Raw genomic sequence first — 25,512 nt, 5'->3', positions numbered from 1 at the left:
ACCAGGCATTAATAGGAGCTGGGAATATGGTATAAACAAGACAAAGTCCTTATCCTGGTGGAGGTCACATTCCAAGGATACATACCCTGAGGAAAGAGAGTAGGGTTTTCTCAAAGGAGGTGACTGAGGGCTGGGGACCTGCTCAATAAAGACCTTCTCTAAAACAGGGACATTTGAAACTAAAGAATCAAAGGATCCATCCATGCAAAGAGCAGAGGCAGCAGGAGCAAAGGCTCTGAGTGGTAATGAGCATGGGAGATTCTAGGCACGGAAAGAAGTCCATTGTGACCAAAGCATGGAGGGTGAAAGAAGAGAATTACAAGATCCATTTGAATGATCCATTAACTAACATTTCAAGTATCCTTTTCTGGAACATGTGCTCCAGAGATAGCTCTGATAAGCTACCAGGGCCTCAATGTGTACTAGAGGGTCCTCTGTTCAGCATAAGAAAAGTGAAGAATCATTGTTTAATTGATGAATGAATGGTTGAAGATGTGTCAGGCATCCATCCTTGTAGAAATGAGATATAAGAACCTGATGAACCCAGCAGCCTGGTGTCCTCAGTAGTGCTGCTCTAGACCCAGGCCTCTACTTGGTTCCTCAAACTTAGGAGAGGATTCCATCACCTGATATAACCAGAAATGGAGTTGATCCTACAGCTAGAATATTGCTGCATCTGCCTTTTCATGCACCAACCTTTCAGGTAGGGATCTTGTCAGCATGTCCACAGGTCAGGGGGCTGAGACTTTACCAAGTCTCCAAGTACTGCTTACTAGTAACTGTATGTGTGGCAAAAGTCAGTTGGAGACCTGCTTTCATTATGACCTATCATTTGTCATGAGATACCAATATCTTCCAATAAGATCTGACAATTGGAAAAAAGCAAGGTGACTTGGCCCAATTTGCCACACCATGGTAAAGAGCTGGATTTTATTCTGAAACACCTGATTTATATGACTAACATGTAGAGAAGGTACTTGAGGGCAGGGAGAGCAAGAGTGGAAGATGTCTCAAAGGGCTATTGTGGTAGCCTCGATATACAATGGGATGGTGGCTTAGATAAGAGTTTGTCTTGGACTAGGGCAGTGGCAATGGTTCTGGGAAAATGGACAAATTCCAGATATAATTTGGAAGCAGAATGAATACAACTCACTGGTGGTTACTTTTGGAAGGTTGAGAGAAAGACAAGATTTAGGGTGATTGCATTTTAGTTTGAGTGATTAGATACAAGTACTGTTAACTGAGATAAGCATAACTAGGTTTTCAGAAAGTAACCAAGAGTTCCATTTTAGATACCTTAAGTTTGAAGCCTATTAAACATCCAAATGGGCTGGTCAAGTATGGACTTTCACTCAGTTATTACTCAATGAACCAAATAAAAATTTTTGTTTAAAGAAGACTAGTAATTTTCTTTTCTATGAATGACATACAATCAAATGGAGACCTTCCCTTTCTCAAAAATTTTAGCATGTCTTAACTGAACTGTATACTCCAATTTAATTTACTCACATGGAAAGTATTATTGTGATTATGGGTCCATAGGCCAAGTCCTAAGTCCACCATGAGTAGGGATCTCCTAAGATAGTCATAACTTCTTAGAGTGCTGCATCCCAGAGACAGAGTATCTAGGCTACCATCTAGGATGCATCCTTTAAGCATCCTGTTGCCACTGAGCACCGTGACCTGAGCAAGTGGCTCTTAAAATCAAATCTTCTCACAACTGCTTCTTATTCAAATTGATCAAGAAAAGGAGAGACAAAGAGGACATCTTTCCTGCACATTCTGAGAAAGATCTAGTCCAGCATATGGCAAGTGGGAAGTTTCTCAACATGTGGGCGGTTACTGGTCTTGCCAATTCCATGTGCTTTTATCTCAGGAGACATTTTTTGCTGCAGAGGAGGTTGTGCTCCAAAACTGTGAGAAGTGGGTGCACTGGTGAACTGGAATGGGCAGGCAAGGACAAGTCATAGGATATGCTAACAGCACTACACTTGCGTTCCTTAGTTGGGGGCAGGGGAGGGGTGGAGACCTTTCTTCCAGGATCCCTCCCTGGAGGTTTGGTAATGGTGTATTAAGTCTGGGCAGTAGTTCTGCACATAATTAGGTCTCTTTCCTTTAGTGAAATATAATCCCAAACTTCTCAAGTGTTACAGATTCCAGAAGTCAGACAAATCTGTAAGCATTAGAGAGCCAAGTAAATCAGAAAATATTGGAGGAAGGGATGGTAGGTGTAAATAAGTGGGAAACATAAGATCACTTCTGTGATCAGAATATAGGATTTAGTGACATTGTAACAAATGACAAAGACTAGGTAGACCAAAGCATTCCTCCCTTCCAACAGCACACTGGATACAGAGTAGCCATAGTCCACCATTTCTAGTTCCCTTCACTTTTCAGATCAGATACATATACTTCCCTAAGCATTTAAGAATAAAATAATTCTTCATAAACTTCTCTAGGAAATTGAGAGGTAGGCAGAAAATATAAAGCAAATTCTTAAGGCACAGTGTTTCTGAAGTCAAGAGCAATGAGTTGAGATTAAATAAAGTTGACCTCTGGTGTGTTTACAGTTGAAGCTCACATTCAGCCCCTGAATAATTTGAATAGTTTCTTGGCTAAGAGTTCACATCCAAGAGCTGAATATGTTATGCACTGAGCATAAAAGACCCAACCTTTGATTAATCTTTTCTGTTCAAACTTTTCACCACCACAAAGTACTTTCCAAACACAAGCATTCTTGGAAAAAGAGTGCATACTCAGTCAAGGAGCCAGAAAGGAGCAATCTCCAAACACTGAAAACACCACCTTCCCAAGTTCCAACTCCTTCTCTGGAGTCCAGGATTTGTAATGCTAATCTGAGTACCTTCTTCCATCCTGGAAAAAAGGGGAAAATATCAAAGTGATGGAGCTGAATATTCACTGTGGTGCTAAGAGACAACACATTTTTCCAGCACTTTCCTTTCTTAACTCTTTCTTGGTATATAAATTTGTGCAAAAATAACATTTGCCTGGTATTTAACGTGATGAAAAATGGCTGCAAATTTAGGGCAGCATTCCCAAGGTTTTTCACTCTGGAAGAATAATCTTACTTACTACTTTCCAATACCTGATTTTGTCCATGATGCCGTAATAAACTATCAGCTTAGTGAAAAACCCAACCCAACTAGTTTGGAATCTGGGGACCAAAAATTCCCAATCATTTGTTAGAAATTCTCACTTTGAATTCAGTTGCTTTTGCAACCTAGATTCAAACATTTTCTCTGAAAGTTACATATCTCAGTAACAACTCAATTTGTTCAAAAAGGATCTACAAGAGACTCTGGTTTTGTGTTTCTAATATACAGAACGCCTATCAGAGTTTATCAATTGCCTGACATTACAATTACCAGTAACAGAGTACTGATAGATCAGAATTTTTTTTTAATATGTTACTATAAAGCACTAGTTATTAACTGTATTTTTGGCACTTTGGTAGATTCTGAAGCTGTAACTACTGACTAAAAATTTGCCTGTTAAAGTGCCTTTCAAGCTGGCCTAACTATTTGTTATCTCCTAATGATCTTCATTGTGTGTTTCTTAAAACTTCCCATCTGCTCCAGTTCCTGAGGGTTCTCTGATTAATACTAAAAATAGGCATACATTTTTATTTGCATATGTATACTGTGTCCCTCACTATCAACTTTTTTATCCAGAAGTTATAAAGTAAATCTGTGTTAGACTTTCTAAATAAATGAATTTGTATCTATACTTCATTTCATAACCCACAATAACTTCTGTGCAAAATACATGCATTTAAATCCTTCAATTTGGTACACTAGTACACTTCAGATTCTTTTTTTTTTTTTTCTCATTCAAAGTAGTTTGCTTTATGCAGCTGTTGGGAAAAGAAAATAATTATCCCCAAGACTATTCTATAAGTCAGTCCAAACTGAGTTTAAACTTTTATTCTTTTCAAGATATAAAATGTGTTCTTTCACTTCTTTTTAATTTACTGATTTTTTTGAATATGCATAGTTGTAGAAATACAGCAGTAAATTTATGAAGTTAGCAAAGTTACTACAGCAGTTTTTCTTCCATAAGATGCCTATATTACTAGATGTTTCACTTCTCATAAAATTGTATATGGCTAAAAATCATAATACTATTATTTTTGTAGAAAGAAAGTCATCCTTTTCCAGATGTGTATTTCATAGTTACATTCTACTCCTCAAATATAATTTATTTTATATGTAAGATTTATCTGTCCTTTGGAAACTCAAAACATAAATGCTAAATCTTCCCTCACCATAAACCACACTGTTATATTTTTGGTTCTCCTAAAATGGTAGAAACCAAATGAGGCCAGAGAGAAATGACCCTGATTAAAATAAGGTCAGCTGTCTCACATATTTATGGAAGATTACCTGTCCTATACATAAAAATGACTATAATAAGCATTACTAAGAGTCCCAACTTTTTCCAACGGATTTGGAATGCCATCTTTAACATATATTAAATTTCTATACCTACTATAATCTATTATAATTATTCTCTATTATAGAGAATTTTTATCGGCTCCATTGACCTACCTATTAATGTACTAATACAATACTGTTTTACTCACTATAATTTTTAAATGAGTTTTTGTTTTTAGTAGGAAACTTTTCTACTACTTTTCTTTTTCAAAGTTTGACTATTCTTGCTTGTGGATTTTTTTTAATGTTTATTTATTTTTGAGAGAGAGAGAAAGAGGGAGAGAGCACAAGTGCAAATAGGAGAGGGGCAGAGAGAGGGAGACAGAGGATCCAAAGCCAGCTCTGTGCTGAGAGCAGCACGTCCAATGAGGGGCTTGAACTCACGAACAGGTTGCGAATCCTGAGATCATGAGCTGAGCTGAAGTCCAACGCTTAACTGACTGAGCCACCCAGGCGCCCCTTGCTTGTGTATATTTTATACAAACTTTAGAATCACTTCAGTTAGTTCCCACATCTTAAGAAAAATCCTAATGATATTTTTATTAGGACTACATTAAACTCGTGGATTAATATAAAAAGAGAGCTTTATGATGTTGAGTTCCCAGTCCTACAATATGGTAAAACCTTTCCATTGGTCCCAGACTTTTTCATATCTCCATGTAGCATTTAAATTTTTTCACATTCTTTTTTTTTAAATTTTTAATGTTTATTTATTTTTGAGAGAGAGAGACAGAGCATGAGTGGGGAAGGACAGAGAGAGAGAGGGAGACACAGAATCTGAAGCAGGCTCCAGGCTCGGAGATGTCAGCACAGATCCTGACACAGGGCTCAAACCCACGAACAGTGAGATCATGACCTGAGCTGAAGTCAGACGCTCAACTGAGCCACCCAGGCGCCCCCAAATTTTTTCACATTCTTAAGTTTATTTCTAGATAGTTTATATTTAATGTAGTTTTGTTTTTTGTCATTTGGAAAGATGAAAACTATTAATTTTTGACTCTTGATTCTATATAGTTTTATACCTTGCCAACTCACTTTATTGAATTCTCTAATTATTTGCAGCAGGTTTGTAGTTTTACTGAATCTACCCACAATCTAAGTACAAAGCAGCTACCTCCACCCAAACAATAGAAGAGTGTACTTTTCCAATACTTTGCATTGTTCTCAAAAATTTTTTAGTTTGATACATTGTAAATTGATTTCGTGACATTCACCTATGTTTGTTCTTAGTGTTCAATACAGGGTGAGCAGAAGAAACGTTCACTTTTAGGTATTAGAAGTTATACCTGTGGTAAGAACTTTATATTTGTTATCTCATGAACTTAACTCTGTGAGATATGTACTCAGCTATACCCACTCTGTAGATGAAGAAACCAAGAATTAGAGGCATTAGAAAACCCGTCCAAGGTTACAGAACAGGAAGTAGCAGAGTCAGAATTTTAAGTCAGAGTTATTTGCCTCCAAATGAAATGCAGGAGACTGAGAAAACATCCGTCTCTAGGTTCCAGATTTTGAGGAGCTCTGGCACGCTATAGCTAGAGTAACCCAGGGAAGAGTTAACCATAGTTAAAGAGGTTAGACTTAGCTCAGATGATCCTCTGAAGGTCATAAACCATTTATAAACATATCATAAGCACTCTGGAACCCACCACAATGCCACATGATTTCTCCTTAGCACACATCTGGATTATTTTACTAATAAAGAGGGTGCAAATTGCAGGCCTCAAGCTTATACGCACAAGAAACACAATTACCTTCATTTTTCCAGATCTCTTATAATTTTCAATATGGGTTCCCATTATACTTTATCTTAGTTCATTCTGGGTAAGCTCAGTCGAGTCTGGTTTCCCTTAATAAATTTAAAGATTCCTCATTCAAGTCTGGGTCTCCTGAGTTAATTCTAGGGCTTCAGGACCCCGTTTTTGGAGTTAAGATTAAGTCCCCTGACCATCAGGAAGGTGGGTAAGAGGTCATCTAGTCAGCCTTCTGCCACCTGGCATACTCTGAGATGCACATTGTTGTCTCTTGTCACAGGTGTCAATCTGCTCAGATTGCTGATATAAACGAGTCACAGTTCTATCCTCATGGCCAGCCATGGCTTCAGCTATTCACATGGCCTTTCAGGGACATGGGAAAATCTACATTCCTTTTAGGGTTACATATCAGACACCAATTTTTACCCTATTTCTCCTGAATTATTTAGTAGAAGCAGAGCCACAAGTTTTGCCATGCTTTTTGCAATGAACTGAATTGGGTCTCCCAGAATTCATATATTGAAGTCCTACCCCCCAATGTGACTATATTTGGAGATGCAGCTTTTGAGAGGTAATAAAGGTTAATAAATCATAAGGGTAAGCTTCTAATCCAAAAGGACTAGAGGCTTTTCTAAGAAGAGGCCTTATAAGAAGATCTCTCTCTTTCCATATACGTGCACAGAGGAAAGGCCATGTGAGCATGCAGAGGGAAGGTGGCCATCTATAAGCCGGGAAGTTAGGCCTTACGAGAACCCAACCATGCTGGCACCCTGATCTCAAACCTCCAGCCTCCAGAACTGTGAGAAAATAGATGCATGTTGTTTAAGCCACCTAGTCTATTAGTTATGACAGTCAGGCAACCTAAGACACCCTTGGACTCAACCTAGTAACCTCTTTACTCTCAAATTCTCCACACCACATCTATCTGTGGTTTATATTACTCTCACCTTCCCTTCCTCCACCCTCTACTCCCCCAAAAAAGCTCAGAACAGAGCCTCTTCTTTTGCACTACCTCCTCCCACAAACAACATAGATTGTTCTTGCTTTCTCGCTTCCCCAAGCATCTTATCTAACAGAAAAGAAGAGGTGGGATAAAAACTGGATCCACTTGATTACATATTCTTTATAAGGCTATGCCTAGATCTTTGCTTCTGAAATCCAAAGAAGATATTGAGTTCTCTTCTCGCTTTCAGCAGTGGCAACTTTTCCTTGAGGCAGTGGTTGCTCTTGGCTGGCTGTTCAACTAAGGACAGGACACAGGATAATAGAAAATATTAGGTTAGAAAAATCTAATTATTATCATACTCTAGTAAATTTTTATAATGGAGTATAGGCAGGTGAAAATGTCAAAGCTATAACAATATTATAATTGAATTACTTAGTCTTTGAGGTTGTAAGGGACAGGATCACCCAGACTACCTAAGAGGATGGAGTTATTAGTGAGAATACCTCATAGTAAATTAAAGCAGAAAACTGTCTCCACAGCTGATCAGACCTGGAGAGAACTGGAATATTATGCATCATTTTGTGTCATATACCTACAGTTCTAGTAACCCAGCAGCAATGAATATGATCTAATGCTTGTCATCCTCTCAAAAGCAGGTGTCCACTGCAACCCCGGTCCTGTGATGTGGGCTCTTCTTCACTCTTAGAATTTCTCTGTCTCTGCTGGGTTTTTCTTGGTTTCTGTGGTCTTTATGTCTTTCTGTTTCATATGCCCCGAGAAAGTGTCTCAGTGGGTTAGTCAGTCCCCATCAAACAGAGCTCACTATTTGGCAGTGTTCTCCTGCCAGGCTACTTCATAGGCCTCAGCCTCCCTGATGTCTAGGTTATCAAATGTTGCAAACTAGCTGCATTCCAGAATACATAGCCAACAGATGAATTTTGCTCACTGCACGTTGTGTTATAAATTTGAGGCAACATTGAAAAACCAGAAGATTTTACTAAAATCAGATTTCTGTCTTTTCCCTAAAATTCAGAACTGGCAACAATGTGGCAACTGAATCACAACCTGAATCTGAGTCAGTCAGCCTGAGCTGAATTGAATGGACTTTCCCTGGTGTCACAGTTTGCTATCTCCAGCCCAGTGGTCCACCACTCATGCAATGTGTGCTAAAGGATCTGCTTTTTTTTTGATGACTGCCTAGCACTGCAGGTGTTTGTGATTGAGACAAACACCTCTGTGACCTCTGTCCAGGACAGTTGACCTCTGGTCAGAAAAGAAAGAATGACAGTTATGTGAAAGGAGTTGCCTCGATTTCTCTCAGAAGAGGCCTCTTCTGTGAATCAGGTGCTCAGAGTTTCAGGAACTGTCTGGCAATTTCCTGAAAACTTTCTGAAAGAGAGCAACCCAATGATCAGTTCAGATCTAGAGAGACTCTGACAACCTGATTACCTCCCATTACTGGGTTCTCATTCTTTACCTCTGATATTTAAATTCTAAATACTGTCCTCCATTCTTACTTCTCCTAGGATTTTTCCAGAATAAGGGATATCAAATACCAGGACTGAGGCATTCTTATGTGTTAAAAATCTTGAAACAGTAAAGTGTGATTCTTGTGTATTGTCTCTTAGGCTCTCCCTTTCAATGCCTTTCCTTTTCAGTGGCCAGTTCTCTTTGATTATTACCCCACCCCTTTGTATAATGTTAGAGTCTTTCTTGGTTCAAGTTCTGTTCTTATTGTTGTAAAAGTCCAAATACATTGAATCTAATTAACTAAAACAGCTAGCCAGGTTAAGCCTTAAGATCTGTTAGAGTCTTTCTTGGTTCAAGTTCTGTTCTTATTGTTGTAAAAGTCCAAATACATTGAATCTAATTAACTAAATCAGCTAGCCAGGTTAAGCCTTAAGATCTGGAAAATATCTTCACCATCCTTATCTACAGTAAAATGCAACAGGAATTAACATTCAGATTTGAATATAATGTAATAGGCTCTAAGGTTGTAAAGCCACCCACATAGCAGCACTACAAGATCCTGAGTCATCAAATATGATTTTGTACTATACTTAAAAATTTTACAGGAAATTAAAATGCATTTGAGACATATTTTCCATAACAGTAAAAGTAAGTTAATTTATATTATAACCTTTGATTAATCAGAAAATTTTGTTGATCAGAAAACCTGTTTTCCTAGGCATGTCTGTTAGTTATAATACTAAGACTCTGAAGAGTCTTAGATGAGAGGCTGCTAACTTAGTGACCTTGAGAATGAGGGTGCTATGAGGTTTGGGAGGATCATATCCACCTAAGACCCAGCATTTATGTATAGTGGGATCTGGTGAAATGAACTGCAGGGGCATTTTTAATGGGCCCAGTCATATTTAATCCAGGGAGCGCCTACCTCAGAATGAGTCGCATGCCCCTACTTCTACAGGGCTGAAAGTAGATATGTTAATACCCTGGGTCTATTAAGAGGATTAACTTCTTCTAACTCCAAACTTCCAACCCTAGGAAACTGTCTGAGTCACCAATTTTGTGGTCCCTTTAAGATGCAACAACGCTTCCTTTATATCATCCTGACTTATCCCATCCTCCAATACAAATACCCAGCTGTGAGCTAGGAGTAACACTACCTCACCTCGCCTCTTTCATTTCAGTCACATTTTCCAGTAGCAAGTGGGACTTGCATATTGCCAGGGTAAGAGGAACTAGAAGGAGGAGTTTGATCCTGGCATTCTTTCAGAAAATCAACTGTAAAACATATTCCTTCTGTGATGGAATCTCTAAATTCTAGTTCCTCTCCTTTCTTAAAAACTGTTTATTCCTAGCAATTGTCTTGGCCGGTAGGATACTGATAGTTGGTGGCATATCTTGTGACCAAGTTAAGGTCTGTTACTCAAATTCTGAATCTGCAACATTAGAATGGATGTGCAGTCCACAAAGTCACTGGCAAACTTTCTGAATCATCTTTTCTTCCTCCGTTGCATTGGGGAAATGGGGAAGTGAAGCATTCACTTTAATCAAAAGGTAAGAATTTGAAAGTAGAAAAGATTATTATTTTTTACTGTAAACTAAGTTCATACATTAATTCTTCCAATTAAGTATTGGTAGTAACCTAAGGAATCTAAGGAGCTTAAGCTGTCTGCTTACCCACATACCAAATAGGGACAGTAATTATGCATAACATAGTTTTTTAAGTATTAAGCAGGATGTATATGTGTCCAGCATATTGGGGAAGTTAATAAAAACTAACTCTGCTATTGAGTGGCCTCTAGCAAAGTGCTAAGCACAGAGAAGAGGGCTCAGTTATTTTTTGCTAATATATTCCATCTATTGATTACTTTCTGCTTGATAAGTCTTGATCTTTTTATACATCATTACCATCTTTTCTTACAAAGTGCTTTATTATGACTCACCAAGCTACCAGTGAGTAAAATCAGTTTTATTACCATATTTTAGGGATAAGACATCTAAATCTAAAAAATCTTAATGGATATTATGCCAAGGAATCAAGTGTGGATCTTTTTCTATAAAGATGACAGATAGTATTTCCCAGGATTCCAGGCCAACAGAAACTTTCCAAAAGCTTGCTCTGATTGGTCATTTCCCATCTTAGGCAAGTATATTAGTGCAGCCTGGTCCACAAGTCACCAGGCAAAGCCCATTCCCCTTCACGTTGACAAAATGGGGCTTGAAAGCTTCCCTTCCATTCAAGCCCTCACTCCTGCATTCTCTGCTTCATAAGTTAAGAGATTTCTCTTGAGATGCTGATTTGTACTAAAAAAAACAAAAAACAAAAAATGAACTTATACTTGGAAGGCTTGCTGCAATATTATATGATGATGTAATTATTTATGTAGTCACAGCTGAGCCTATAGAATCCAAAAGTTTTAAAATCTACAATTACAGTTATGGATTTAGACAGCACTCCCCCACATCATTACACACACACACACACACACACACACACCTCAAATATTTAAGTTTCAGACCACTTTTTGATGTAACTGTGTTCTCTCTATTTTGACATTCTTGAAGCAGTTCTAGTGAAGCTTAAGATTAAAATCACAAGTCTTGCAGTTCAGACAGGGAGTAAAGTATAAACTTGGAAGGTGATCTCATGTGCTCAGAATTAAGCCTTTAAAGGTCAAGTTGACTTAAAATATGGACCAAACAATATAGCATTTAGAAAGGGAGTTTTCTTTACCCAATCTTAACTAATTCAATGAAGGATATTCTCCTCTTTATTATTAACAATGCTAGTTAAGCAATGCATTTTTTCATGCTATTTCATCCTTTTAATTTGGGAATATGACTATTTGTAAAAATAAATATGCAGTAAATGATGGTAATAAATTATGATCACAGTCTGCAGATTTAAAATGAAGGAAGCCCAGAACAAGATGTTGCCCATTTTAGGTTCTTAATTTGTGGAATTTTTATATAAGATGAATTTAATAACTCCTGAAATGTTAAAAAGTAATTTCTGTTTCTATTATTTTTACACTTGCAGGGTCTAGGTCACTGGCAATAACAAGGTCGTGGCTTGGGGGTGGGGGGAGGGCCTTTATTTAGCCTCCTCATAACCATCGTCAGCCTCCCATCATAACGACCCCAAACAGAATCCAACCAAAGTAGAGGCCTGTGTATGCTATTCAAACCCAACTCCAAACAAGTCCCCCGGCTGCTCCTTCCAACAGACGCTGTCTCAAAGTTTCTCCTATCTTGACAGTCTAGAAACCACTGGTCTGAATATCTCTGTATATATCCTCCCAATAACCATCATTCTGCCTTGTAAGAGTTTATGTCATAGTTTGGCCATGAGAGCATGGAGGTGGGGAGCCCACACACATAGAGAGAACACAAAAAACAAGCCATTTTGCACAAGGGACTCATTTGCACAAAAGTGCTGTACCACTATACACTGTGATCTGAGTTGAGCTGCATAATTTTTCTGGGACTCAATTTCTCCATCCATAGAATGCAGGACTCAAAAGGGCTGATCTCATAAGTCCTTTGCAGTGCTCAGAGCCTGGGATTCCTGGTCTCATCCAAAGTCTGAGTTTGGATTGCTTCTCAACACTTGCTACTGATCCCGTAGACCTGGCTCCTTTTTGCTATCTTTAACCATTCTCCCTCAGGAAATGAAAAACTCTAGCAGGATAATTACAGAGAACCAAGCCTAGATGCTACCCCAGGTAGGGGGCTAGATGGCGGGGGAAGCCCCTAGCTTCCTCCCATCCGCTCTCATCACTCCCACCCACCAAAGGAAAACCTGTCTGGGGCGGAGACCACCTGCAGAGTTGCACACTCAGTGGGAGAAGCTGGATGAGATTATACGGGCAAACCACTTAGGCTTATCTCACTTTCTTCCTTCCTTTTTTCTTGCTCACGGTAGAAACAAAGGGAAATGATGCCGAAGTAAAGTTCTTGGCTCCCCGCCCCCGACAAAAGGGACTTTTCCGGAGAGGGGGAAGGGAATGCAAAACAAAGAAGGAAACAAAGGACTTGGGACGTTCTACAGGAGGACTCCCACTTGTGCTCAGCAATGCCGGTTCTTTATTAGCTGCCGCCCAGCTTGCCCTGCAGGTGCTGCGGCCGCTAGGAGCTCCCCAAACCCCGGCCGAGGTCGGAGGGACAGGGCGCCTCGCCCGCGGTCCCGGCACCTGGCGGGGAGGGGCTCCCAGGCGACTTGCCCAGGGGAAAGAAAGCCATGGGGTCAGCAAACTGCCAGCCCCCATCAGTAGATCTAATTATGACCGCTGACTTCAAAAAGAGGATTTAACCCAAAGCAGATTTAGCAGAGCAGTTTCCAAAGGGCAGCAGGAATCCCGGGCCTGACCTTTGAGAAAATCCTATAGGCTTCACTGCCCCGGGAACTCGGCAAGCCAGTCACGGTGGACTCCTCAGATCGCAAAGACATTCAGGGATGCCAACTTAAGTTATCAGGGTCCTAGTGGGGATGTTTAATTTAGCATAACGTGTGTCTGGAGGGGCGTGCATTGCTGGTCAGTCAGGGGATTGATCTGGGGAAAAAACACTGACAGTGGAAAATATAAAGCTCTAAAGTATAACCCGTTAAGTCAACAATAACTATTTCAAAACGTTAAGGCAGTTTGATATGTTAAGTGAGCATCAAAGGTCTCTTAGTGAAGTTTGAGGACATATCCCAGCAACGCTGATCAAAGTATTGAAAGCATCTTAAAGTATTTTTTTTTTAATTTTTACTTTGATTTTTAAAATCTTCTACCCAGCACTTTACTCAGGAGAAATGTTTGCTGTGGTTGTTTTAGTAAAATCAAACAACTCCAAAAGGGTACAGAGCATTGGAATTGTTCCTCTAGAGTCGATGAGCAAGAAGTTTGTAAATAAACACATCTGGGATAGGCTTATTGTATAATAAATACAAAAGTACTTTGTGAACTATAAAGCTCTTCGCTGTGGGTTATTATTTGAATTACTCTCACAAAACACAAAAATTAGGAAGACAAAAAGAAAGAGAAAGACACAGCCCAGGTAAGTACAGTCTTTCCATCCACACGCTTCATTTAAACCATCTCTGTAAGTGAAATGGTGCCACTTCAGGCAGTTAGCTTATGTGGGAAATTGTAGAAAAGACAGGTCTGGTTCTAAACCACATAATTTACAATGTGAGCAGAAAACAATTCATTCACACAGGTGTTCTTTAAAATTATTTGATTTCAGATCTTTTAAGAAGTCAAACAAATTGCTACTCCTTTACCTGACCACATTCCAACACAGAACACCTAACCAGATGGCTGTTGTAGAGATTCACAATTTACACTGCCCTTAGAACCTTGTTTGCAAGATCTGTGCTTGAGGTTGGGAAGTTCACAGAGACTGAGGAGGTAGAGTTTATTCTCACTGTGTGGTTGTCCAAAACAAAGTCAAATTAGACCATCTGTTTGTTCAAATATGAAGCTGATAAACCTTAACTTCCAGGAGCAGAAGAGAGGCTTAGGCCGTAAACTGAGAGTATCGGTATGCAACACTCCAGACATTGTTCTCTTTTCCATTTCTCCTTCCCCAAGGGATGTGCCAAGTCCAATAATAAGTAAAACTTACCAATAATTTTTAAAAATTTAACAAAAACTTGTTTCATGCTTTTATTTACTCTTCTTGTGACAGCTTTTTCTTATAAGCAAACTAATCTAGGAAAACCAGGTCTCTTTCTTGTAACTAAGTATATAATAAAGCTGGGATTAGTAAAGCTGTTCCCAAGTGGCTCTTAATTTGCAAGTCCTAAATACAGAAGCAGACACGGTCGGTAACTCAAAGCATCAGGCTTGGATGTCACTAGTTTCAAAGATTGTGGAATTCACAGACATAACCATTCAGCTGAGGAAAGAAAAAGAGAATAAACTAAAAAGAAGATGCTGAAAAAACTGGAGAGTATAGAAGAGTTGATTACAAAGCTTTTCAATTTGGAGTCTCTACATCAAACGTGGTGATCCCTGGTCTGAGAAAACTACCTGCCAGGACAGATATCCATGCTCCACATGCAGAGTTTTTGTTTTGTTTTGTTTTGTTTTGGTTTGGTTCCTTTTTTTACACCGTGTTTTAAGAGTTATGCAACCCTTAGAAAGCAGGTAGCTCTAGTTGTTAAGTACTTTATACACAACCAAATATCAAGACTTTCTATAGTGGTATTAAGAATGAACAGGATTCAATTTTAAATGGTTAAGCTTCATAATTTGTCTTCCTGACTAAGTGAGTTTCAACCTCAAAGGAAAAAAAAGTAGATTATTTCCCATAGAAGGAAATCGGGAGAGAGCTTTTCAGATGTAGGTGGCTTCGCTGATCAGATATAAGCTCCCCGGAGTTTGTTTCCAGCTTTATGTTTTTATGGCTCTCACCATGCTAGCGGGAATCTGGTGTCCCACTCTGTGCACCCCCAAACATATTCATATGAACAATTCCAGGTAGAAATCTGACTCATTCAGGTCACCAACCACTCAGAAATCAGAGTTAGAATCCGGGCACCTGTCTGTGGTGTCACTGGATTGGCGTGTGACCCCAGGCAGGAGGGACAGAGATGAAAGGACTGGGCCATCTCAGTGTGGTGCTCATTACCTCTCCCGCTCCTGCTCCAGCAGGTTGGTGAAGTCGTCGCTCTTGTTCATGTAGTCAGTGTGTTTGTGCTTCTCGCTCTCTAATTCGTACACAGTGCGCCTGTGACACTTCTCTGCCAGCAGCAGCTGCTCTAGCATGCGCCGGTAGGTTTCTTTCTGTTTTTCCTCAAGTCTGTCCAGCTGAGTAAACAAACATGGGAAAGAGCTTAATATTTTATTTGATTTGCATATGACTCAAAATATTACATTAGTCTACTGATTTATTATCTGAAAGAGAGAACATTGAGTCTGGTGTTCTCTGCCATTTTCCCCATTCCCTCATTTTGTCTAGGCCAACTGGCTTTGTAAACTAGCCATAATAAGGCTGCGGTAACTTCTGGCCTTCTGGCCCTTTTTCTGTGGACAGATGTATGGTTCCTAAACTTGCAAGAGAACAAACTCTTTCACTATTTTAGTGAGATGACATAAAACCCTATACTTAGAAAGAAAGAGGATAACGGCCCTCCTGATCTCAGAAAAATTAAGAGCTCAGCATGTACATATACCAAACTTCTCCTGTGGGAAGTAATTACCATAATCACAATCTGTTTTTGAGACTTGCAGTTACTTGCATTTCTAGGAAATGTATAGGAAGGATCCACAGTCCGCTCTTTTCAAGTATGCTAAATAGAGGGAGGATTTCAGAACTTATAGAGAGCACATACCTCAGATTAAAGGAGATGTTATCAAATATTATTACAGGACTTTTTGTGCCTATTTCTCTGACCAGGCTATCTTTTTTTTTATTGTTTTTTAAGTTTGTTTATTTATTTTGAGAGAGAGAGAGAACACGTGCGCATGCACGAGCAGGAGAGGGGTAGAGAGAGGGAGAGACAGAATCTCAAGCAGGCTCCCAGCTATCAGCACAGAGCCTGACCTACGGCTGGATCTTATGAACTCCCTTGGAGATCATGACCTGAGCCAAGATCCAGGGTCAGACACTTAACTCACTGAGCCACCCAGGCACCCCCAGGCTAAAAGATCTTTGAGGGGTGCCTTGATTATGTTTTTAGTCCCTAGTGTCAAGCACAGTGCCTAGAACAAAGTAAGAGTTCAGTAAATGTTTGTTAAGTTGGACCAAATCTTATAATATTGATAGTTCCCTATCCTGTTCTCCTCTTCAAACTGCAGTTCAGGGTTTCTCAACTTTAGCACTACTGACAGTTTGGGCCAAATAATTCTTTATTTTGCGTGGTTGTTTTGTGCATTGGAGAATGTGTAGCAGCATCTTTGGCCTCTGCCCCCCAGATGCCAGCAGAGCTGCCTCCAGTTGTGACAAACCTGTCCTCAGAAATTGCCAAATGTCTCTTGGAGAGCAAAACACTTCCACTGCCGCTCACCCCAAGCTGAGAATCACTGTTTTCATTGAAACATACATATTTAAAATCCATTCTCAATCCACTATTTACTCCCTAAAACCTAACGGGGTCACTCCATGGGTGTCAGCATTGAATTCTTTCCCTGGGTTCTCCATGTTTGTCCGTTAGTCATACGGAGGATCTAAGTTTCCCTCTACAGTTGCATGATATCTCCATTGTGAATAGATCATTTCTGGGGCCCCAGATAAAAGATACTGTCCTGATAATCCTCAGTGTTTCCGATCAGATTTTCATCCCCCCTTTGCCTAAGAGCAGGGGATCAGACAGACTGGTAGAGAAGCCCAGGTTAACTGGTGGCTGATACCATCAAATGATACATTTGATATCATCAGGGATTACCAAATGGTACTTTTGTGTGTTTTGATAGATTTATGTAATCTTATACGAGAGAGTTCCTTCATTGGAATATCTCCCTACTATAAAATATTCTCCCTCAGGAACTCTCCTATCTTTCTACAATGTGATTTTCATCATACATTATAGAATGTGTCAAGCATTTCTAAAATACCATCATCATCATCATCATCATCATCAATGTAGAAAGAGCAGCTCTTTCCCTTTTTTGATCCTTTCTACTTATCATAGGACTCTGCTTCCTTTTGAAAGTATTTGGAAGAACAACTTCTGCCTGTTTCTTCATACCCGCCCCCACTTCCCTAAGGAAGGAGGGGTGACTTATTTGAAACTTGTATTTGGGATAGGAAACTAGGCATAAGCAGTTCAGCCTTTTTATTTCTTATTTTTTTACTCTGCCTGCCATAAAATGGTACATCATGCTCTGAAGGCCCAAATCTCCTTCGAGTGGTTTCTCCAAAGACTAGGAGTAAAGTAATAGAAAGCCCAGTGGTGTTTGTTCATTTATCTATTCAGACCAATACGATTACAAGCTTCAACTCATCTATCCAACTCCTGCAGTTATCCCTCAATGCCTTCAAGGAACTCTTGAGGGGAAGATGGGGGCATTATTAGTTGGATAGCTAAGCTATTCAGAAAGATACACATTGTAAGGGCATCTGGAGAAAAACAGCGTATTTTTATATTAAGTGTTCTAAGGCAGCCTAGGTAGAAGATAGGCCTTAGCTTTAATATGTTCTGTCCATGTGGGCCTTTGAGATTGGTTGCTCTCAGCAGCTACAATCCGGGGGCTAGCCAACTGGAGTAGTTGCTGGGGTCTCAGTCAGCAATGTTCCACTAACCTACACTAGCAGAGCTTGACCCCAGCAATGATTACATAATCACAAGGATAGTCTTTTTGTCTCTTAATGCATTGAAAGGATGCCGAGACACTGGTGTGTGCATTGATTTTCACGCAGACCCAGACATTAAACTGTAAAGGTAGCAAATTCCTCTTTAGTAATAAATCATTAGTGTGTGAGGATCTAGCTTTTAATTTTTAAATTCCAGATGTAAGAACCAACACAGGTAGCAAAATATCAGCTGTACAAGACCTGTGTCTTGCCATTTTGTTTGGAATTACATAGAGCTCCCAGGAGAGAACTGAGGTGGGCTAACCTCTCAGGTCTATGTGGCTTGTCTAGAAGCTCAGAAGACCAGCTCCCATAACTATGGCTCTGTAGATTCATTAATCATGTATACTATGTCCATGACTTTTGGTTTTCAGAATCCAAACTGTGGCTCAACCATAGAGGAATGCTTGCTTTTATTAATGAACAGTGAAAGTGAAATGGGAACCTATTACTTTAGAAATATAGCTCCCACTTGGACAGGTGGAAGGAAAATTGAATGAGATCATCATAACACCAAAGGCCAAAATTTACTAGGGAGAGTATACCTGGAAGTCTTATTCTACTAAATCAAGTTGATGGAGAAGTTTGAGGACTTGAGATGGAGAGAAATTTCAGCATGTTTTAGACAAAAGAATCATGGTTCAGGAAGTGATTTCAGCCCTGTTATCAGCAGATAATACTAACTGGAGAAGTATTAAGGGATTTAGGAAGACAGAAATCTACTAAAGAGGAAACATGATGTCTTAAAGGCCAAACTGGACTTACACAAAAGAGAAATGGATCTAAGTGCTCTTAAAGATAGGGCTATACAGAAGGGAGATATTTTAGTCATTATTGGATAAGAATGAGTGTCCAGAGGAAGTACAGATAGGAGAGCAGAGAGAACAGAGCAATGTGACTCCCCCCATAGAAAAGGTACTGAGATCCAGGAAGTGTTTAAGAAGCATGCTATAAAATTGCAGACAGTTCTTCATGAGATCAGTTGGGAGCCATTCTCTTGAAGGCTGCCACAGCTATTCAAAGTAGATACATAAAATATAGACAGATTTAAGAATTAAATTCTGAGAAGATCAAGGTAGAAAATTTGAAGCATTATTTGGTGAGTTTCAAGGTGCCACTACTAATATTGATGGGCCCTGAGTGAACACGCTCAAGAAACATAAAGATGTAGAGTTTGGAGGAAAGATGAGACAAAGGGGTATTCACGTAGGACAGTAGCATAAACAGTCCAAACTTGGGATGAAGTGAAATGAGGAAAGACTCATCCTTCAGTGAGGATTATCCAACTCAAGGACATAAATGTAGGTAAGATTTGCCTTGACTAAAGTATCTTCTTGGAAGGTTCATAACTCCTTGATTTTACTTCTAGCACATAATACAGAACACAGAAGGTAATATTAGGAAAACTAATGTCTGGGTCAGAAAGCATAGGGAAAAAGAAGCAAACAAATAAAAACCACTATAAGATCCATAAAATAGTGAGAAAAAGAAGGGACCGCTTGAAGAAACTAATCAAAATGTTAACAAAAACAAGGGTCCCTGGGTGGCTAGGTTGGTAGAGTATCTGACTCTTGATTTTGGCTCAGGTCATGATCTCACAGTTTGTGAGTTTGAGCCCCACGTCAGGCTCTGCACTGACAACATGGAGCCTGCTTAGGATTCTCTCTTCCTTTCCTTCTCTGCCCTTCCTCTGCTCAGTTTCTCTCCCTCTCTCTCAAAATAAATAAATAAACATTTAAAAAACAAAACCAAAACAAAACAAAGACTCAGTTGAGTCTTCTTACTGAAGAAAAAAAGAAAACAATTAAAGAGGTTTTAAACATGCAGGCAGAAAAATAGAGAACCTAAAACAAAACCTAGGTACAGAGAAGGTGACCACTGCAAATCCCTAAACTTTTGAAAAGACAGGTATGTTTTAAATGCCACTCACTGAAGGCAAGGATAGTGCATGCAAACAGATTCCTCCCCCCAACCTAGGGTTCACTGTTTCTATTATTATTTAAAAAAATTTTTTTAAACGTTTATTTATTATTGAGAGACAGAGAGACACAGAGCGTGAGCAGGGGATGGATAGAGAGAGGGGGAGACACAGAATCTGAAATAGGCTCCAGGCTCTGAGCTGTCAGCACAGAGCCCGACGCAGGGTTCAAACTCACAGACTGTGAGATCATGACCAGAGCTGAAGTCGGTCACCCAACCAACTGAGCCACCCAGGCGCCCCTAGTTTCTATTATTACTAACCTTTGATGGTAACAAGCTCTGTCTGATGTGGACAACTGCCCCAGACTGACCAGAATCCTGTTGTAATTAAAGATTTTCTCTGCCTATCTTCCTTCCCTTAGACATCCCCTAAGTCTCTACTTCAGTCTTGCTAAGAGTAACATGGGCCTGCATTATGCTGAGTCATTTTGCTTGAGATAAATTGACCATGGAACTGAGGATTTTCTTGCATTTTTTAAATTTATGAGTGTGAGGTTGGTATTATGATAATTGCATGTGTCCTAATAAGTCTTTGGACACTTTGATAAAAGGGGAATAGGGGGACTTTAGGGTATATTAATTAAACTTTGAAAATGCATAAGATTAAGATCCCTCAAGCTAAGCAGAATAAGAATTTGGGAAGGAAAGAAACTGAAACCTTGATTTCTTTGGAATTTTGCTGAAGAATTATGAATTTTGATATCCTGGACTTTAATTCACAAAGAAGCTCAGGGGGATTTAATATTTGCTGCTTAATTTCTCCCCAGATATTTGGCAAATGAGAGGGATCCACCACATGGGGTTCATTGTTTAACCTCTGATAAATTCCATTGAATAACCTAGCTGGGCCTAATCTGGTATGCAAATTAAAATGAGTAGTGGGTTTTTGGCTTGAGGTGCAGGATAGCTTCTAAGAAGAAGAGCCAGACTATCTGCTTATAGTCCTAGGAGGCTAACAGAACAGTGATTGTATTGGTATCCTTGCCTCATGAAGTTGGAAGAAGGACTCCTGCTCCTTGATAATGACAACTTGATTGTTAAGTTCAAAAGGTTAAGAGACCCAAAATGTGTAGATACAAGATAAATCTTTTCTCTTTCTAGCATTCTATTTCTCCTACAAAGCAGGACTTCACCATTTTGTCAGCATTGGGAAAAGTAGTTCCTGTCCTTCTCTCTACCTCCTTACTCCTCTCTAAGGGAGGAAAAACTCTTCCAACTGTGAGTTGAGGGGAGAAAGAAGTCAAAAAGCATGCCCAACTTAGTTCTAAAAGGACCACCCACAGGGTGGGTATGTTCTTCTCCACAACTCTGTCCATGAGATAAGAACACTTGGGTTAGGCCTACTTTCTGAAGGTAGGTCAGAAATTCTTCTCTTTGTGTACTTTCCATATAACTCAGTGGATTAGAGGCATTGATTTTGGGTAAGTGTATAAGATTTGCAGATCTATCTCTCCTTTGAGGTGTCATCCCAAGCTCTAACTTGAGGGAAAAGAATTAGGAAACCTAAATGATATAATTTATCCAAACTGAGTTCTCCAATCCGGTAGTTATCATAATAATATTTAATGAATATTTTGACTTCATTATGTCTTTCCTCCTCAAACTCCTCCAAGTTTGGAACTAGTTAAAGGTGTAAGCAAGTATCATGCCAGCAAATATCATCCCAGCAAATGTTAATGGTTAGTATTTGTTGAGTACCTGGTATGTACCAGACACTGTGTTAAAAGTTTTACAGGCATTGCTTCATGTAATCCTCACGACAACTCTGAGATACGCACTCTTGTTACTCCCACCTGACAGATAAGGTAATAAGCTTAGAGAGCTGAAGTGACCCACCCAAAGCCATATGCAGCTAGTAACCATGGCTCTCAAACATGAAAGTGGATCCAGCCAGTTGACTGCATTCCATCATAAATCATCTCTTAATATTTTAGGCAAAGATGAAAACAAGAGCTCTGGCTTATCCTTGTTGCAGAAATTAGATAATTATGGGACCATCAATCTGTTGTAAATACTGTGTAAGCAGATCGCATCTGAGATCTGTCAAACTGAGCTGCTACAAACACTTGACATAAGATAAAAGTTAAATTATGATCAGTTGCTTCAGACTTTTAATTTCTGTGTTCTTTTTTTCATTTATGATACTAATTTTACATCTATGAATTTTTTTTACATGAATTCTGAAGAGTTAATATGGCTAGATCCAGCATCCATTTCCATAATTCAGCCTCTAACTTCTACTACAATGTGGGAATACTTTTAACATGTAGTATCATAGGAAATTAATAACAATAGTAAATAGTTCCTAACACAATATTATATAAAAATGATTAAATACAGCCTTCTTAGGTTTCCTTTCATCTTAAAGAATTACCCTAAGCATTCCATTGGGATTTTGCCTCAACCATTGTATGCCTCAACTCACATGAGACCATTTAATTATGATAGTCTATAAGATACTAAAACACAGTACCTTTATAAATATCAATAATAAAATATCCATCAACATAATATCAAGAATCAATTTAATTTTCTTTTACCAGTTTGATAATGATCTTCACAACTCTATGCCAAAACTGAGAAGCACTTCAAATTTTTGCACATATCACCTCTGAAAGCAATGAAAGAATAACAGGCTGCAAGAGCCTGTAACTAGCATAATCACATGAGAAATATATTTTAGGCTTTAAGTATATTTAAGGAAATGCTTCCAAAATTCTTATCATCAAAATGTATCCACTATAATTCATGAGTTATGTAATTACACTTTACTTCAATATTAGTGTGTCATAAAAATTTCACCTTTGAAAGAAAATGTTAGAGCTTGTAAAATGGAAGAATGTGAAGCTATCACTCTGAGGTACCCTTCTATAGGGGGACTTGTTGGTGTTGTATTTTTACCTCTGAAATTGGTTTCTCATAGACATCTTCTCCTATAGATTTCTCCTGGGCTAGGATGGCGTCTCGGTGCAGGACTCGGAGCACTTTCTCTGGTTCTGCAGACCCGTAATGAGCCTCCAGAACCTCAGGCTTGGTTTTCTCCGTCTTCAGCATATGGATCACATCTTCCCTGGCCTGTGGGTAGAGTGCAGCAAGGTCAGACAGTCGACAACATAAATCACATGCCAGACTCACAAAATCAACACAAAGCTTATTGAACACATCCCCATCTCTTCGGGGCTATTGGCAAATTCACTGGGTATTTTGTTCTTATTTTTTATCAAAAGCAGATTGGCAAGCAGATACTCTGCTTCAGGTTGCTAGGAAGCAGACAAGCAGAAAAAGGGTTTGTGCTAATATTAACTACACAAAAATTGCTTTATCTAAGTAGAAAAGATTCTGAGTGCTTTTGAATCAAGGACACCTGGGATACTTATCCCATTTCAGTGCACATGAGGTCAAGGACAATTTGAAATTTTCTAGTTTTCTATGTATACTCTCAATGAAGAATTCAAATCTGGTTTGAAATAGCACCCTGCTCTCCCCATTCTAGTTATAACTCTGTGTGTAATTAACAAAAACAGCCTTTATTAGTGATGTCCTGTTTCCCATCAGGTGATTCATTTTGCGCAGAAACACATGGTTGAGAATTCACTTGATGCTGGGCTGAGCTTTTCAATTTAATATATTCACACCAAAGGTGACATTTAACTCCTCTAACATCCAGACAGCCAATCACATGAGTCAGATTGGTGGGGTCAAGGTTGTTCTTTGGGTTTCTCAGCAAAACTTCAGCACTTCGTTAAGCTCTTGAGAAAACCAGATGATTATAGGTTTTATATCATATTTACTCTGGAACTCATTACATAATGCAAATACCTCTGGATATATTTTCTACTGGTTAATAGTGATGAATTTTCTAGTTATGATGGAGATGGCATTTGCTAAATGGACTCCCATCTGGTCATATACTTGTTTTTCCAGTAATGGTGATGGGTATAAAGTATCCTGACTTCATGCCAACTTCTACCAAAGAACAATCTGGTTGGCAAGAGTTTCAGTCTGTGGCAATAGAATAGAGTTTTCTCCTGTGTTACACTAACTATGCGTTTGAAATTATAACCTGGCTCATTATCATAGTATTCTAAACAACAGAGCTAACTAGTTAGTCCTGGGACAGGACCATTATAAAGTTTGGTCTTTCTTGAGGTTTTTCACTTTTATTGCCTTTTCATAGTCTCCAAATTAATCTAATTCCAGATGGCTAAAGACTAATTTATTACAGAAACGTCAATAGACTGGAATTTGCAGATTTTTCCCAACTTGTCTTTGCCACATTTACATGTGCTCATTTCAACACAAAAAAAAATGGAAAATATTAATTTTGAAGAAACTAGTAGTTCAGAATTCACGAGAAAGTTAAAGTTAGAAAATAATTTAATGGAAAGGCAATGTGTTTCCGTGCAGAGTGAAAAGACATAAGCATAGATGCAGTCAGGGTATCCTGTACAGGCTCTCTGTGCAGTTTAGAAAAAAGTGCCCACTCACTCCAGGACATACAGCCCTGAGTCAGAGTGCAGCTTACCTAGCAAGGAAAGAGAGTGCTGTATGTCAACCTCTATCTATCCCTTCTGCCAGGCACTCTTATACAAGGCATAACTCCATATAGATGGTGGCAGACTGAAGGAGCATAAGGTCTGTCATTGGTTATTGGTTTTCAGGCAGATAATGTAAATAAGGAGTTTTTAGAAATGTAAATAGGTAGCTATTTCAGTTCAAAAGTTGAAGCTATGTGGTTTAAAAATATGTAAATATTGTTAGTATCTGTCTTCTGGAACAAATCTTAATTCTCTTAGAAGAAAACAGTTTCTTTTGTTCCAACTTATATGAAACACCTTTTTCTTCTTTCTGTAAAATGTGCTTATGCTTGAGTTGATATGCTGGAGCTCCTGGGTGGCTCAGTTGGTTGGGCAACTGACTTCAGCTCAGGTCATGAACTCACGGTTCGTGGGTTCAAGCCCCATGTCGGGCTCTGTGCTGACAGCTTGGAGCCTGGAGCCTATTTCAGATTCTGTGTCTCCCTCTCTCTCTGCCCCTCCCCCACCAATGGGCCCTCTTTCTCTCTCCCTCTCTCCCTCTCTCTCTCTGTCTCTATCAAAATAAATAAACATTTTTTAAAAATTGTGATATGCTACATATACCACACATTTCATTCTTAGTTTAATTACCCTAGGCACTAATTACTAAAGAAAAAGAGGTTATGGTGATATAACACTGTGAATTGTATATTTAAAACCACACTATTCATCATGAACTTACTAAAAGCTTTTTAATTGCTATAATAATCCTGGAAGGAATACAAATGTTGCCTTTAAATTACTGCTACTTAAAGTAGTTTAATATAGTAATCAATCATTATTATTGCAGTATCTGTTTAATCAATGGGTTAATTAAATATCTATGTAATCACAGTAAATTTTTAACTACTTTAAATATGATTCAATCTATGTAAATAATATTCTACATTTTGGGGATAAAACCACTTTATATCTCCATTTTGAGAAACTTCTTAATTTTTGTATAAAAGAATAAAAATTCAAAATGTAAGAAAGTTCCTGTCCTTAAACATTAACTATTTTCACACAAAAGGTTTATCAGAAGCAAGTAGTTAAATTCTTAGGGTGCT

The 25,512-nt window shown here is 38.9% G+C and overlaps 1 protein-coding gene across 1 annotated transcript in view; it reads right to left on the bottom strand.

The window, feature by feature from the left end:
* Positions 1–25,512, bottom strand: part of FILIP1 (filamin A interacting protein 1) — a 91,449-nt gene that overhangs the window by 28,099 nt on the left and 37,838 nt on the right. The window contains exons 2-3 of the mRNA XM_047103200.1: positions 22,788–22,961; positions 15,243–15,421 (exon numbers count right to left, since the gene is read on the bottom strand). Coding sequence (XP_046959156.1) covers positions 15,243–15,421; positions 22,788–22,961 — 353 coding nt within the window. The remainder of the gene's footprint in view (positions 1–15,242; positions 15,422–22,787; positions 22,962–25,512) is intronic.

Source organism: Lynx rufus, unplaced genomic scaffold (assembly GCF_022079265.1).
Source record: "Lynx rufus isolate CCGP_SWC_20201006 ecotype Redwood Valley unplaced genomic scaffold, mLynRuf1.p SCAF_6, whole genome shotgun sequence".
Taxonomy (NCBI): domain Eukaryota; kingdom Metazoa; phylum Chordata; class Mammalia; order Carnivora; family Felidae; genus Lynx; species Lynx rufus.
This window is presented reverse-complemented; position numbering and strand designations above follow the sequence as displayed.